This window comes from Gorilla gorilla, chromosome X (assembly GCF_029281585.2).
Source record: "Gorilla gorilla gorilla isolate KB3781 chromosome X, NHGRI_mGorGor1-v2.1_pri, whole genome shotgun sequence".
NCBI lineage: Eukaryota > Metazoa > Chordata > Mammalia > Primates > Hominidae > Gorilla > Gorilla gorilla.
In genome coordinates, this window is record NC_073247.2 from 46,787,460 (window position 1) to 46,805,625 (window position 18,166).

The 18,166-nt window shown below is 35.2% G+C and overlaps 1 protein-coding gene across 1 annotated transcript in view; it reads left to right on the forward strand.

Annotated features, from left to right (window-relative positions):
• The window catches only part of CFAP47 (cilia and flagella associated protein 47), a 469,679-nt gene that overhangs the window by 317,361 nt on the left and 134,152 nt on the right, over nucleotides 1-18,166 (forward strand). Inside the window, exon 49 of the mRNA XM_019019001.4 lies at nucleotides 13,999-14,110. Coding sequence (XP_018874546.3) covers nucleotides 13,999-14,110 — 112 coding nt within the window. The remainder of the gene's footprint in view (nucleotides 1-13,998; nucleotides 14,111-18,166) is intronic.

Genomic DNA, 18,166 nt, shown 5'->3' on the forward strand with positions numbered 1-18,166 from the left:
TTTATTTTTTGTTTTAGGTTTTATTTATTTTATTTTATTTTATTTTATTTTTTGTCTGTTGCTCAGGTTGGAGGCCAGTGGTATGATCTCGGCTCACTGCAACCTCCACCTCCTGGGTTCAAGTGTTTCTTGTGTCTCAGCCTCCCAAGTAGCTGGGATTATAGGCATGTGCCACCACGCCCAGCTACTTTCTATATTTTTTGTAGAGATGGGGTTTCACCATGTTGGCCAGGCTGGTATCGAACTCCTGGGCTCAAGTTATCCACCCACCTTGGCCTCCCAAAGTGCTGGGATTACAGGCATGAGCCACTGCACCTGGCCTATATCCTTATTTTTTATGAAGCATTATACTCTGTCATCCTCACTTGGTTTGTTTAAACCAATCTTTAAATAACATTTTCCACTCACTCCTACAATTACCCACAAATAGTTATTTGCTCAATAGGATCCTCAAAAGAAGCTTCAAATATCTACCCATTATAGGTGCCTGAATTCAATTTTAGAGGGGACTACAGAAGTTTGTAAATTCTCTGGGTTTACTCTTTGCTTTTTTTGTAACCCTGATAAATATGTGCCTTGGTTTTCCTCTTCTTTTTTTTGCTAGATTGCAAATGGAATTAATATTCTAAATGAAACTCTTATCTTCTCATGTCCGAGTAAAATTATTCAGTGCCATCTCTTACCTTCAAAATCAAAACCTAGTCCTTTGCCCATTTTTTTTATAGGGATATCTGGATTTTAATGTCTTTTTTTTTTCTGTTGAGTTGTGTTTTCCTTATATTTTATGATATGGTTTGGTTGTGTCCCCACCCAAATCTCATCTTGAATTGTAGCTCCCATAATTCCCATGTGTCATGCGTGGGACCTGGTGGGAGGTAATTGAATCATGTGGGTGGATTTTTCCCATGCTGTTCTCGTGATAAGGAATAAGTCTCATGAGATCTGATGGTTTTATAAAGGGAAGTTCCCCTGCACATGTTCTCTCTGGCTTATTGCCATGTAAGACATGTCTTTTGCCTTCCACCATGATAGTGACGCCTCCCCAGCCACATGGAGCTGTGTGTCCATTAAAAATCTTTTTCTTTATAAATTACCCAGTCTTGGGTGTGTCTTTATCAGCAGCATGAAAATAGACTAATACATTTTAGCTATTATCCTCATATCACCTATGTAATTTGCAAATATTTTGTCCATTCCTTAGGTTGCCTTACATTTCATTGATTGTTTCCTTTGCTGTGACCTCTGTGAACTCAAGGGCCAGTAACAAGTGAAGTTTGACACTGTTGACCTACCTTCTTAATGTTATTCACCCTTTATTTTATATTATTCTACATTTCTTGTTTCCTTGACATTAATTCCTTAACATTGGATTATCAAGTGATAATCAAACCTTGATTATTACTTATCTGGTCCTTTTATTCCTCTAACCTTCTGATTTCAAGTTTCACACATCAAAAGCATCCTTATTTCTGTATGACCTCCCACTTGGCAGTTTCCTGGCTTCAGGCTATCATCTAAATACAAATACCAAATTCATACTTTTATTCAAGATGTACATGTTAGCTCCAGCCCTTCATTTTCAACTCCTTGCTATACCACTCCACTTTGATAATCTGTTACTATAGACTAGACTCAGCATATTCTTTTAAATGTTTTCCTTGTTCAATTTTTCATTGGTGCTAGTAACTATTTTTATGATGCTTTGTATTTTTAAAAAGCTTTTTAATATACATTTCATTTGATTGCTGAAGGTTGAGACCTCTTTAACATGAAAGAGAAACTAAAAACTAGAGAACATAAATGAGATATAGGTAAAATGCTATAGAATTTTATCAAATTAACAAAGTAGTAGAAAATAATTATATAATAAAGAAGACAAGAGATGTGGGACTTCCACGAAGGTGAAGCAAGAAGGTTTGTAAATTCATTTTTTAAAGAAAAGCAATGAAAACACTGGCAAAAATTGTCAAAATCAAATTTTTCAGTGATCTTGAAATTAAAGACTTGAAATAATCTAAGAACTATATATTTAAGAAAAACTCGGAATCCTGGAAAGAGCAGGATGGTTTGTGGCATTTTAACTTGAATTATTCTTATCCCTCTCTCTTTAGCTCTGCAGTCTTGCAACTGTAGTAACTATGAAAACCAGCAGCTTTGCAGTCAAAAGAAGAGACAGTGTATGGATTACTATTTGACCTTTTTCCAAGTTTGCTAGCAGCATCCCACTAGGAAGGCATTATCATTATTTGACTTGTCTCAGAGTTTGCTCTGATGGATAGGTCCTATCCTTAGAGCATTTGTAAAAAATATTTAGCAGCAATGGTTTAATATTGCAGTTGTCTGAGGCTGCAATAACAATAGCAGCTAATAAGAGATTGGCTAAAAACTTGAAAGGAAGATCTGGAATATAAGATGCCCTTAGGGGATTTTAGAATCTCTGGTATATTCCTGGGAAACAAGCAGGCCGCACGGATGTTCAAGATTGTGTACATGCCTGAGAGAGTCCTAATTTTTCACCTCTGGCTGATACAGACACTGTGAGAGCTGAAAATTAAGGCTAAATCAGAGTTTTAAACTACTTGAGTACTTAAAGTATACAACAACACATATCAGTACTCCTTGTCAAAGGATAGAAGATTTATTGGTTCTTTCACCGTTTATAGAAACCTGTGGCAAATTACTGCTGACCGCTAAGCCAACTAAACAGAGCTTCAGTGGGCACATACTATAATGAATACAGACTTTACAGAATTAGTTCAGAAAAGTCACTAAACCATAAAAGAACAAAACAACAAAAACAAGAACAATGAAAACAAACCATTAGGAGGGGATGATCTGATTTCCAAAGTGGCTATATTACCTTACATAAAAAGTAGTTTTCAATAAGAAATTAATTATGAGATGAAGCAAAAGGACAAGGAAGCAAAGAAACAGGAAAGTATGACCAATGCACAAAAAATAAGCAATTGTTAGAAGCTATCTCTAAGGGGACCTGCACGTTGAATTACTAGACTACGACTTTAAATAAGCCTTTGTAAGTATATGCAATGAACTAAAAGAAATCCCATCTAAAGAATTAATGAAAAGTATGACAATGATGTTTCAATAAATAGATCATATAAATATAGTTATAAAAATAATGAGAAAGACCAACATTCTGGTGTTGAAAAGTACAATGAGAATTATTAATTATACAGCCTCAACAGTAGATGTAAGCTGGCAGAAGAAATAATCATCAAACTTTAATATGAGTCAATACAGATTGTCTAGTCTGGGGAAGAGGAAAAATAAAGAAAAATGAACAGAACTTTAGATATCCGTGGAACAGCATCAAGCATACCAATGTATGACTTACAGTAGTTCTACAGAAGAGAAATATAAAGGAAAAGAAATAGTTTTCAAAGAAATAAAGGCCAAAAAAGCCCCAGATTTTATTAAACTTTAAACTACATATCCAAAAAGCTCAACCAACTTAAAAACAGCATCAATAAAAATAACTGTATAGGTGAATAGAATGTACAACATAAATATATGCTAGATGTAACTGCTTTTTCTTCTAGGTCATTTAAAAGAAAAAATGGGGAGGGGGACAATACGGCCAAATAGACACAGCCAAGAACTGCTGTTCCCATTGATAGAGACAAAAATATCCAGTAAGCCAACATAATTAGAGCAGATCTTCAGAGGGAAAACACCGAGAGTGGATTGAGAGGCAACTCAGACTCTGAGGCTGAAGGAGGAGGAAGCTGGAAACCCTACATGGGGTACCTGAGTGCTAGAGATAGTTCCTGGCCCCAAACAACTTCTGGGGAAGGGGAGAGTGAAGGGACTAAGGTACAGCTTATTCTCACTGCAGACCTTTAGGATACCAGCTACAGAGGACTCCATGTCCCCATGGATGTTTGAGCTGAGAAAGAGATCTTTTCAGAAAGTAGGCAGAGACAGGACTTCAGCTAACATGGAGCCAGGGGCTTTCCTGCATGAAGCAGCTCTGTTGGAGTGCAGCCGTAAGTGTCCAGGCCCCAGGGATCCCCATCTCCCTTCTAGAAGCTCTAGCCCCAGCTGACTGCCAGGCCAAGAGAGAGCAAGGGCAGCTTCCAGATGGAACTGGGGCACATTTATTCTGTACGCCCTACTGCTAGCCAGCATCTCCCAGGGCACCTGCCTGGCTGCCCCACAGAAGTGTGTGCACAATACAGCCTCCACTCTCCAGGCTGAGTGCTTTGCTCCAACTGAATACTTTCCTGGCAACCTGGGAGCACTTCAGATCCCTGAGAGCAGCTGGAGCCTGACCCCTAGCTGTGGGCCTGTCATGATGCCTTAGGGTTGCATCATGCAGCTCAGGAGTACTGAGCCAATATCTTTGGCCAGCACTCAAGTTGAAGAGGAGCCCCCAGTCTTAGAGCACTGAGAACAGTGACACACATTAGTCCATCAGCTGGTGTGGGAGTGGGACATTCCTTTTTCTGCAAGGCCAGTCTAGAAACAGTGTGGCCTACCTGCCTGCTGCAGCCTCTGCCCAAGTGAGCCCCCTGGCCTGGAATGCCTAACAAAAGAAATGTGGGTGCAGTGCCAGTAATCAAATGGGGCTCCTCTAGGGCCCAGAAATCGACCTGGTGAGAGTGTCATCTCTTCCCCACCCTCTCCCACCACAGAGCACACATGCAAACATGAGAAAAAGAGTCACATGGCTGTGTAAGAGCTTATCTACCAGTCATTATTCTTAAGCACCATCTACTGGATCACAGCCCAAAAGACAGCCCCCAAAATATTCTGCTAACATACACCCCTGTGAAACCAAGGGCAAGAATTCAGCCTCAAATAAATATTGTTTCTGAAAACATCCACAAACAAAGCAAACTGACTATACCCAAATTACACCACAGTTAAAGGAAAACCAACCCTCCCAGATAAGAAAGAATCAATGCAAGAACTTTGGCAATTCAAAAACCAGAGTGTCTTCTTACCTCCAAATGAGCCCACTAGGTCTCCAGGAACGGTTCTTAACCAGACTGAAATGACTGAAATTACAGAAATAGAATTCAGAATCTGGAGGGCAAGGAAACTTGACGACATTCAGGAGAAAGTTGAAACCCAATGCAAGGAATCCAATAAAATGATCCAATAAAATGATCCAAGGAGCTGAAAAGTGAAATAACCATTTTAAGAAAAAAACCAAACTGAACGTCTGGAACTGAGAAATTTACTACAAGAATTTCATAATGCAAATGGAGGTATTAGCAGCAGAATAGACCAAGCTGAGGAAAGAAGTTCGTAGCTCAAAGATGTTCTTTGAGTCAACTCAGTCAGACAAAAATAAAGAAAAAAGAATTTTAAAAGTTGAACAAAACCTCTGATAAAAATTAGATTATATAAAGAGACAAAGCTTGTGACTCATTGGCATTCGTGAGAGAAGGAGAGAAAGTAAGCAACATGGAAAATATATTTGAGGATATAGTCCATGAAAATTTCCCTAATCTTGCTAGAGAAGTTGACAAGCAAATTAAAGAAATACAGAGAACCCTGGCTAGATACTATACAAGACAACTATCCCAAAGGCACACGCTCATCACATTCACCAAGGTCAATGTGAAAGAAAAAGTCCTAAAGGCAGGTAAAGTGAAAGGTTAGGGCACATAGAAAGGACACCTGATCGTCTACCAATAGATCCTTCAGCAGAAACCTTACAAACCAGAAGAAATTGGTGGTAGTGGTGGGCTATTTTCTACATCCTTAATGAAAAGAAATTCCAACAAAGAATTTTATGTCCCACCCAACAAAGCTTCATAAGTGGAGAGATAAAATCTTTCTCAGATAATCAAATGCTGAGGGAATTTGTTACTACTAGATGAGACTGACAAGAAGTCCTTTAGGGAGTGCTAAACATAGAATTGAAAGGACACCTGCTTCCACAAAAACACACTTAAGCACATAGCCCATAGACATTATAAAACAACTGTGCAACCAAGGATTCATAATTACCAGCTAACAACATGATGATAGTATCAAAATTTCACATATCAGTACTGACCCTAAATGTAATTGGACTAAAAACCCCACTTAGAAAACACAGAATGGAAAGCTAGATTAAATGACAAGACCCAACTGACTGCTGTCTTCAAGAGACCCGTCTCACATGTAACAATACCCACAGGCTCAAAGTAAAAAGGATGGAAAAGGATTTACCTGCAAAATAAAAAGAAAAAAGAGTACAAGTCTCTATTCTTATATCAGATAAAATAGAGTTTAAACCAACAACAATTAAGAAGAACAAAAAAAGGCATTACATTATGATAAAGGGTGCAAGTCAACAAAAAACTTAACTATTATATGTGTGTGTGTATATATATATATATATATATATATATATATATATATATATATTCAATATTCGAGCATCCAGATTCATGAAACAAGTTCTTCTTGATGTTCCAAAGACATAGACAGCCACATAATAATAGTGGGAGACTTCAACGCCCCACTGACAGCATTAGACAGATCATCAAGTCAGAAAATTTAGAAAGAAGTCCTGAACTTAAAAGAAGTCCTGAACTTAAACTTCACACTTGTCTAATTGGACCTAATAGAAAGCTATACAATGGTCCACAATCACAGAAAATACTTTCTTTTCATCTGTGCATAGAACATATTTTAAGATTGACCACATGTTCAGTAATTAAAGCAAGACTCAATACGTTAAAGAACAAAACAAAACTCATGCCCAGCACATTCTCAGATCACAGTGCAATAGTAATAAAAATTAATATCAAGAAGATTTCTCAAAACCACATACATACATGAAAATTAAATAACTTGCGCCTGAATAACTGCTGGGTAAACTTAAAAATTAAACCAGAAATCAAACATTATTTGAAACTAATAAAACTTGAGGCATAACTTATAAAAATCTCTGGGATACAGCTAAAGCGATGTTAAGAGAAAAATTTACAGCACTAAAAGCCTTCATAAAGAAGTTAGAAAAAGCTCAAATTAACAATTTAACTTTGCACCTAGTGAAACTAGAAAAAAATAACAGACCAACCCCAAAGCTAGTATTATAACAGAAAGAATTAAAATCAGAGAAGAACTAAATGATACTGAGACACATAAATCCATACAAAGGATCAATAAAATCAAGTGTTGGCTCTTAAAAAATAAACAAGATAGAAAGTGCACTAGCTAGATTAACACAGGAGTGAAGAAAAGAAGATGCAAATAAGAACAATTGGAAATGATGAAGACATTACAGTGGATCCCACGGAAATACAAAAGATCCTCAGAGACTATTGTCATCAACTCTATGCATACAGATTTAAAAATCTAAAGGAAATTGATAAATTACTGGAAACACACAACCTCCCAAGATAAAACCAGAATGTGAAGACCTGAACAGACTAATAACATGTTCCAAAATTGAATCAGTAATAAAAAACCCCTACCAACCAAAAAAGCCCTGGACCAGATAGATTCACAGCCGAATTATATCAGACAAAGAACTAGTACCAATCCTACTGAAACTATTCCAAAAAATTGAGGAGGGGCTTCTCCCTAACTCATTATATAAATCCAGCATTAACCTGATGCCAAAATCTGGCAGAGACACAACAAAAAAGGATAACTTGAGGCCAATATCCCTGATGAAAGTACACACAAAAATCCTCAAAAAAATAATAGCAAACCAAATTCAGAAGCACATTAAAAAGTCAATACACCAGGATCAAGTAAGCATTACTCCTGGCATGTAAGTCTGGTTCAACATACACAAATCAATAAATGTCATTCACTCATTATAAGATTTGAAAGCAAAAATCATTCGGTCATCTTAATAGATGCAGAAAAAGCTTTTGATAAAATCCAGCATCTCTTCATGGGAAACACCTTCAAGAGACTAGGTATCAAAAAATCCATCTATGACAGACCCACAGCCAAAATCATAATGAAAGAGCAAAAGCTGGAAGCATTCACCTTGAGTACTAGAAAAAGCCAAGGATGCCAAATTTCACCACTCCTGTTTAACATAGTAGTGGAAGATCTAAACAGAGCTATCAGGCAAAAGAAAGAAATAAAAGGCATCCAAATGACAAAAGAAGAACTTAAACTATGTCTTTTTGCAGACAATGTGGTTCTACACCTAGAAAACTCTAAAGACTGCCAAATGGCTCCAAGAAATGATAAAAAACTTTAATAGAGTTTTAGGATAAACAAATAGAAGTATGAACATTAGTAGCATTTCTATCCACCAGCAATGTTCAAGCTGAGACCCAAATCAAGAACACATTCCAATTTACCATAGCCACAAAAAGTTAAAATATCCAGGAAGACAGCTAAGCAAGGAGGTAGAAGATCTCTGCAAAGGAAAATGTGAAACACGCTCTAAGGGTACAGTAACCAAAACAGCATAGTACTGATGCAAAAACAGACACATAGACCAATGGAACAGAGTAGACAACCCAGAAATAAAGCCACACACCTACGATCATCTGATCTTCAAAAAACCCTACAAAAACAAGCAATAGTAAAAGGACTTCCTATTCAGTAAATGGTGCTGAGATAACTGTCTATCCATATGCAGAAGAATGAAACTGGATCCCTATCTTTCACTGTATACAAAAATTAACTCAAGATTGATTAACAGTTTAAAGGTAGGACCTCAAACTATTAAACTCCTGGATTTTATTAGCTTGAGCACCTTTCTCAACATCAGCCTTGGCAAGGAAATTATGACTAAGTACCCAAAAGTAAATTGCAACAAATCAAAAATTTTATTAAGGCTCTAATTAAATTAAAGAGTATCTGCATAGCAAAATAAATTATCAACAAAACAGAGACATCCTACAGAATGGTAGAAAATATTCACAATCTGTTCATCCAACTAAGGTCTAAAACCCAGAATCTATAAGGAACTTAAATCAGCAAGCTTAAAAGAAATAAGCCTGTTAAAAATTTGCACAGGACATGAATAAACACTTCTGAAAAGAAGACATACAAATGTCCAGCAAACATATGAAAAAATGCTCATCATCACTAATCATCAGAGAAACACAAACCAAAACCAAAATGGCATACCGTCTGTATTAGTCCAGTGCTATAAAGAACTGCCCAAGGCTGGGTAATTTATAAATGAAATAAGTTTAATTGACTCACAGTTCTGCATGGCTTGAGAGGCCTCAGGAAGCTTACAATCATGGCAGAAGACACTTCTTCACAGGGTGGTAGGAGGGAGAGGAACAAGCAGGGGAAATGCCAGATGCTTATAAAACCATAAGATTTCATGAGAATTCGCTCACTGTCATGAGAACAGCATGGGAAACCACCCTCGTGATCCAGTTATCTCCACCTGGTCCCGGTTTTGATACATGGGGATTGTGGGGATTATGGGGATTACAACTGAAGATGAGATTTTGGGTGGGGACACAGCAAAACCATATCACCATCTCACACTAGTCAGAATGGCTGTTATTAAAAAGTCAAATAATAACAGATGTTGGAGAGGCTGAGAGAAAAGGGAATGCTTATACACTGTTGTTGGGAATGTAAATTGTTTCAGCCACTTTGGGTAGCATTTTGGAGATTTTTAAAATAACTTAAACTGAGCTACCATTCAACCCAGCAATTTCATTATTAGGTATATACCCAAAAGAAAACAAATCACTCTACCAAAAAGACACATGAACTCATATGTTCATTGCAGTACTATTCACAGTAGCAAGGACTTGGAAGCTACCCAGGTGCCTATCAGTGGTGGATTGGATAGAGAAAATGTAGTACATATATACCATGGAATACTACACATTCATAAAAAGGAACAGCATCATGTTCTTTGCAGCAACGTGGTTGTAGCTGGAGTCTAGAATTCCAAACAAGGTAATGCAGTAACAGAAAACCAAATACTGCAATTTGTCACTTACAGGTGGCAGCTAAACTTTGAATACACATGGACATAGAGATAGGAACAATAGATACACAAACTATTAGATGAGAAAGGGAAGGAGGGGGCATGTGTTGAAAAGCTACCTATTAGGTGCTGTGCCTACTACTTGAGTGACAAGATCCATAACCTAAACCTCAGCATCATGCAATATACCCATGTAACAAACCTGTACAAGTAACCCCTGTATCTAAAATAAAAATTGAAATTATTAAAAAACTTAAAAATTAATAATTATATAAATGTCTTGGCAGGCTTAAAATGTATAAAGATGTAATTGGTATGAAAGTAGTAACATACAGGAAGACTAGAAGGATAGGCGCATACTGGAAAAATATTTCTGTATGCTACTGAAATTAAGTTAGAATTATTACAAAGCAAATTGTTTCAAAATAAGATGCTAGTTATAAAACCCAAGACATCTTAGAAAATAACTCAAAAATAGAGTGAAATATACGAAAAGGAATTTAAGTGACACATTAGAAAATATTTTACTCAAAATCTGACAGTAATGGAAGATTACAGGAATAAAGGTGACATAAGATATATAGATAATAGGAAAATGGCAGATTTCAGTTTTCTTGTCTGCATTGTATATAAATTGTCTAAACACTCAAATGTCAGAAATAGGAAGAATGTATTTTAAAGAAAAGTTCAACTTTAGGCTGCTTATATTAGACCCATTTTAAATAAAATGACAAAAATAGTTTGAAAGTAAAACATATACCATGAACATAGTTTCTAAAATAGAGCCGAAGTGGCTGGAGTATTTCAGAAATCAAATGACTTGAGACCTAAAATTATTACTGCATATGAAGAGACATTTTATAAAGATAAAAGTGTCAATCTCTCAGGAATATATACCAATTATAAGTATATACATGTATATGTGTGTGTGTATATATATTATCATATATTATACACATATCATATATGTATTATGTATTATATTTATTATGTATTATATATTGTATTTGTATTATGTATTATATTATACACACTATCAGAAGATCCGCAGTTACCTGTAAAAGATAATTCAAAAACAAGAATTAGGTAGTATTAACATAAAATATTTTTCTATGCTTTCTTTATAATATGTGTATATATATTATAACATATTATATATTATATTATATTATATATTATAATATATTTGATATTATATATAATATAATTTTATTATAACATAAAGAAAGCATAGAAAAGTATTTTAAAAATATCACATATTATATCTCACACACACACACACACACACACACACACACACACACACATACACAACAACAGAGCCTGAAAAGACATGAAGCAAAACCAACAGAATTTAAGAAGTCAGAAGCAACAATGTTAGTTGGAGGTTTAAATATCCCACTGTCAATAATGGGTAATTAACTGGCCAGTAGATCAACATAGATATAGAAGACTTGCAAAAATCAATGAGATCTAATAGACATCTGTGGAACATTCCATGTAATAACAGCAGAATAAATATTCTTCTCAAGCATACATGGAATATTCTCCCAGATACATTACGTCTTACAGCATAAAATAAACCTTAATAAATTTAAAAGTGAGGTAATCATGTACAGTATGATTTTTGACAACCACGGAATTAAATTAGAAGTCAAAAATGGAAATAAATTTGGGAAATCCTTGAATATGTGGAATTTAAAACAACATACTCCTAAATAACCAATAAGTCAAAGAAGAAATCACAAGGGAAATTAGAAAATGATATGAGATGAGTGAAAATGAAGACACAATTGACCAAAATTTAGGAGGTGCACCTAAAGCAGTGCTTAAAGGGAAATTTGTAGATGTGCATACCTGTAGTAAAAAAAGAAGAAAGATGTTAAGTCAGTTACCTAACTTCGTATCTTAAGTAACTAGAAAAACAAGCAAATGAAAGACAAGGCAAGCACAAAGAGGCAGTAAGAGAGAGTAGAGTGAAATAAAATGATATGGAAAATAAATCAATAGAGAAAACCAATAAAAACAAAAGTTAGTTATTTGAAAAGGTCAGTAAATAAGCTAATTTACCTTGACTGACAGAAAAAGAGAGAATACTCAAACTACTGAATTAAGAAATGAGTACGGAGACACCACTATCTACCTGAAGAAATAATAATTAGAGATAAATACTAAGAAAACCTGTATGCCCATAAATTTGATAATTTGGAAAAAAACTGACCAATATATAGAGTTACAAAAACTACTGAGCTGACTCAAGAAGGAATAGAAATATGATGAACCTACAACAAGGAGAGAATTAGCATTTGTAAGACTTCCCACAAAGAAAACACAGTCTTAGATGGCTTTAATAGTGGATTTTACTCACAGTTGAAGAACTAATATTAATGTTTCACAAACACTTCTAAAAAATAAAAGATAAGTAAACATATTCTAACTTCCACTTTGAGACCAATATTATTACCTAGATAATAAATCCAGACAGAGGCATCATGGGAAATGAAAACTACAGATCAGTTTTCCTTAGGATTATAGCTGAAATACTCTCAACAAAATATTAGAAAACTGAATTCAACAACATTTAAAAATGATTATACACCAACATAGAATATATGGAATTGTATTACGAGAGTCCATGGCGATATATGGACTTTCCCTACACTACTGGAGTGTTTGAAGATTCCTAGAAAAGAAAATTCAAAAACAAGTGTTGGTGAGGATGTGGATAAAGGAAAACTCTTTTAAACTGTTGGTGGGAGTGTAAATTAGTACAGCCATTACGATAAACATTATGAAGTTTCTTCCAAAAATTAAAAATAGAACTATCATATGATTCTGTAATTCCACTGCTGGGTATATATTCAAAAGACTTGAAATCTCTATGTCAAAGAAATATCTGCACTTTGTTGTTCATTGCAGCATTATTCACAATAGCCAAGATATGGACTGAACCTGTGTCCATCAACAAATGAATGGATAAAGAAAATGTGATATGTACGCAATGAAATACTATTCAGTCTTAAAACAGAAGGAAATCCTGTCATTTGTGACATGGATGAACCTGGAAGCCATTATGTTGAGTGAAGTAAGCCAGTCACAGAAAAGCAAATATTGCATGATCTCAATTATATGTGGAATATAAAAAAGTTCAGTTCATGGAAGTGGAGAGTAGAATGGTGGTTATCAGGAGCTGATGGGGGGAGTTGTTGGAGAGATGTGAATGAGAGGACACAAAATTTCAGTTTGATAGAAGAAATAAGTTCAAGAGAATTATTAGAGCTTGTGTACAACATGGTTATGATAATTATAACAACGAATTATATTCTTGAAAAGAGCTGAGAGATTTTTTGTTCACCACAAAAATGATAACTATGTGAGATAATGCATAGATTAGTTTGATTTAGCCATTTCACAATGTATATATATATCAAAACATCATGTACATTATATACAATTTCTCATCCATTAAAAGTATGAAAAAGTTTTTAAAAGTATGCTAAATAAAAAAGTCAGTGACAAAAGTCCACATCGTACTGTTTAATTTCATTACTAATAATTGTTCATAATAGGCTCATATGTAGAGACACAAAGTAGATTATTGTTTCCCTGAGCAGTGGGGAGTAGGAAGATATAAGCACGCAGTAAACTGAAAGTTGGGTTTAGCCAGGGTGTGGTCAAATGCTGCTTAAATATTTTTTATTTGTTTTATTAATATTGATGTAGAAATTTATTGAAATGATTCATCTCTTTTGTATATCAAACTGCCTAAAGACAATTGTGCATGGTTGATGAGAGCTATTCAGACTTTCTAAGCATCAATGATCTTGATATAAGCAGTAACAGAATATAAGCATTATTTGTTTTGTAAGAATAATTTCCTTTGTTCCATTTTTAAATAGGTTTGTTCTTAGATTTCTCTTCTACTGGATGTAGAATTTTTCTGGCTTGCTGTTTTTTAAAAAAGTGAATGATTTTATTGGGAGTATTTACATTAAATTTCAGTTTGTTCTATGCTTTAACTTGTTACAGTAATTTCATGTAGTGTAATGTACTTATTTTATGTTGATACTACATAATTCTTGTTTTTGAATTATCTCTTATAGGTAACTGCAGATCTTCCGATAGTGTGGGGAAATCCACAAATTACAGTATACCCTTATAAAGAAATTCTGTACCTGATTCATGTGCGCCCTTGGAAACGTGGTATATTGAAAGGTATAAAATCCATTGATAAAATATTAGTCATTTTCCTACTATGCTAGGATGGAAATATGATGAGACAAATAGAAATGCAGTTTGTATTTCCACTTTCTATTAAATGACTCAGAAGAAAGTTTAATTTTATATTTCAGTCATTAGCTTTCTAAATAATCAGGGCTTTGATGCATACATTTTATGTCTAGTGCTATATTATCTTGGCCATTTATTCAAATTTATTTGTGGAACAAATTTCTGTAAATGAAAATATTTAATTAAGGGTATTTACATGTAAAATGTGATAAATACTTTCAAATAGTTATACCTGCATATCAACCCAATGACATTTTAAGAGAATGTTTATTTACAGGACTGGATATTATAAAAACATTCACATGCACTTACTTGATATATGAAAAATAAGTTAAAGGTTTGATATATGTGAATTTTTTTCCTTTATCTTCCCTTGTCTGTAATAAAGTATTCATTTATGCAGATTTCCACAATGGTCCCAGAACAGAATTACTTACATGGGAATCGGAGGGAGAGGTGTTCCTGTTACTTTTTGAAGGGAGAGGAGTAAGAAATGATAGAAGAGTAATATAGCTAGTACTGAGTGATTATGATTCATCAAAGGAATAAGTTGTCCTATTTGAGAGAAAATTAAATTTCCTATGGTAGTTGGATACTGTTGAGGAAATTATTATAATGTAGGTGAGTGGATACAACTTTAGAAGTGTAGAAAGCATATACATATACACATATTCTTTCTACACTTACATATGTAGTGGTATCTACTGCTCCTTGGATGTACTAGCCTCGCATCCCTGCTTACCTCAACAAAGTGTTTGAGGGAAGGGTTTATATCTAGTATAGAAGCGATAGAGAGCTGCTGCAAAGAAGAAAGTGCAGAGAGCATACTGGATGCCTATGCTATTAAAAAGCAGAAGGGAAATTTCAGAGTGCCAACCACAATGATCCAATTATTACCACTGTAATAGAATTTATGTAGGAAGAAACAGCTGCCAATCCCCATTCCCTGCTTCTAGTGTGCTTAACCTCAAATGCCAACACAGCAAAAATTGTTAGCATCTTCTGAAATCTTCCCCTTGTTTTTGAGATGTTTAGATTTACAAACCCCATGAATAAGTCCTCATTTGATAGGTAGATTTGAGCTATAATGTCTCTAGTCCAAACATTTCAATAAAGTAACATATTTTACTATTTTTTAGGTAATCCATAAGAAGTGAATTGATTTAAAGAAATTTAAATTTTAGTTTTCATTTTAATTGTCATTGACAGTCCTAGTAGTTGGTATATTTTCCTTAATTTTAGAGTTTTAACTCGTCTTTTGTAAAAGGCAGCAAGTCATTCAGAATTGGTATAATTAGTTTTGATAAAACATAGTCAATTTCAGTTTCCTGTTCTGTAGGAAGCAGTGAGTTCTACTACTTATGAGAGGAAACACATAAGAAACCACGAACTGTGAAACATTGTTGAATTCGGAATGTTTATAACTACCACAAAGCCCCTGGTCTGTGAATCAAACTCTTAAAGTTATTGGAATAGACTGACGAAAAATTAAATAATTAGATTTGGCAGGCCTTTCCTTTGTGTAATCTTTTTTGTTGTTGTTGGTTTTAGCAGCTTTTGTGGCACCACAATATTTCAATACGTATTTTTACTATTTTGATATGGACTATTAACATGTTGGTTTGAAAAAATTTGGAACATATTTGGTGAAGTTAAATGCAGTGCAGGATACATTGTTAAGTGAGGATGAATTAGGTTAATGTTTCTGGCTATACAAACCATTTTACAGGCTTCATAATTTTGAAAAATATTTACAAGACGTGATCATGTTAGCTCTTCCCAGGGCAGTGCCTTAGAGTTAAATTAGTTGTCCCATTATGCTTTGGAAAAAAACAGCCTGTAAAAGGGAGCCTAGCTCTAATTTTTATTCATATTACTATTGGAAGACTTAAACTATAGATTAAACAGTATAAATACAATTGCTTCTGAACAGCTGCTAACTAATCTGAAGTGATATAAAGAAAACTAGATTATAAAAATTTCACACATGTGAGAATTTTCCTGCTTTTGCTGGTTAAAGAACCGTGTCCATGTATGGGTGCATGCATGTGTACACACGTGTGTTATGTATCAGATACTTTTTTAAAATTTTGTGTTAATTTTCAATTCTGTTATTGATTATATAATAATTATTTACTAAAGACCTATAATTTGGAAAGCCTTTATAAACATAGTAGTGATGAACAAAGCTGACATTCAACTAATTATGCTTTGCTTATTGAAATATTGTAACAACTGATCTTTTCTTATATGTTGGCAAATATTCAGTTGTTTGAGCTCCACTATCAAATAACTTTTGCCAGTCCAGATACCACAGCCCCTCACCCAGAACTCTTGGAACCTCCCAACAATTTAGCAGCTCCTAAAGTGTTAACACATAAAGCATCAGGATGCCTCAGGACCTAGATCAGGCAGGACCTAGATCAGGTGTCCTTTCTGGTTGGTCAGTATTGGGATAAAGTTTTGTTAATTATTTTGAATATTACCACTGTATCTAAATATGAATATCACATAGCTCCTTCTTCCCGAGAATTCACATCTGGTGGTGGAAACAGGTATCCATAAATCATCTCAATGAAGATATGCTTTGATATATCTAAAGTTTAATTATAGCACTGGGGAGCCTGATGGAAGGAAATATTAATCCTAACAATGGGGGTCTGAGAGAGCTTCACAGGGGATGGTGGGTTTGATCTGAACCTTGAAGGATATGGCAGGGGGTTGGGGAAACTTTCCAGCAGGAGAAATAACCTTATTGAAAACACAGAATAGACAGTTTCTGTAAATTGAAAAGTAGATGGGTGTGTTTGGAGTGCATGTGTGAGGTAGGGAATGCAGAGTGACATACAATTAGCAATGCAGGTAGACATTTTAGGGCAGAGTTTTGTTTTACTTATTGCACTGGGAGCCATTGAAGATTGCTGAGGAGGCAAGAGATATGAGTCAACTGAGTTTGAAAAAGGGAAATCTGGAGGTAATATAAAAAACAGACAGGAGGGGTGAGATAGGCCAGTAAGATCTGGGAGATCATTTAGGGGTCTTTGACAATATCCAAGGTAATCAGTTCTGTGTACCCACTCCCAAAAGCAAACCCTAAGGCAAGAGTTTAATTGCAAGTAGTTAATCTGAGAGGTGATCAGGAGAATCACACTAAGTAAATGGGGAAGTGAGATGCTGGAGGGAGAAAGCCAATAAGTAAGCAAGCTAGTTATCAGGTTACTGCTGAAAACTGAGGGACCTCACTGGGACCTTCAGAAAGAATTGTCATACTGAAGGGCAAGGGAGTTGGAGTATTTATCTGTTAACCCCTAATTGATTAAAGTTTTCTCTTAGGTCAGAGATCTGTAACAGTGAGTTCCCACAGGCAGAGTTGTAGGAAACCACTGGTGTGTATAGGAACTCTCTGAGGGGGGCATTTTTGTGAGGGCACTGACAGCATGTACTAATGTTATACCAATATTATATTTGGTATGTTTGTTGGTAGAAAGAAATGTTGGGAACTGGATGGATTTGGAATTTTCAAGGCAGCCTGCAGTGATTGATCTACAATCATGTTCCAAGTGTGCCTATGTGGAGGTTTGTTTTAAATGCCTGTTTGGCCATGGAACCAAAAGTGAAGATGGACCATTCTAAATCAGAGTTAGGGCAGAACAAACTAGGCAATGATAATGAATTAAGAAACAGAGGGACAGCTTCAAGAGAAATAAAGAGGGAAAATGATGCTGTAACAGGTTGAGTTTCCAGGAAATCAGATTCTGAGAGAGGAGGTTAGAATGCAGGACATTTATTAGGGAAAGTGTTATGAGCAACACTTGTGGGAAAAAAAGGTAAGAAAGTATGTTTAGCAGAGGTAGAAACTGAGCTTTGGCGAAGGCCCACTGAAGGCTTCAGCCAACTCATTAAGGCTCCTGAAGCTGGGATGGCCCTTCAGAGTTGTCCCGAGTTGGGAGAAAGAGACTAGACCTTCACAGTACTGTGCTG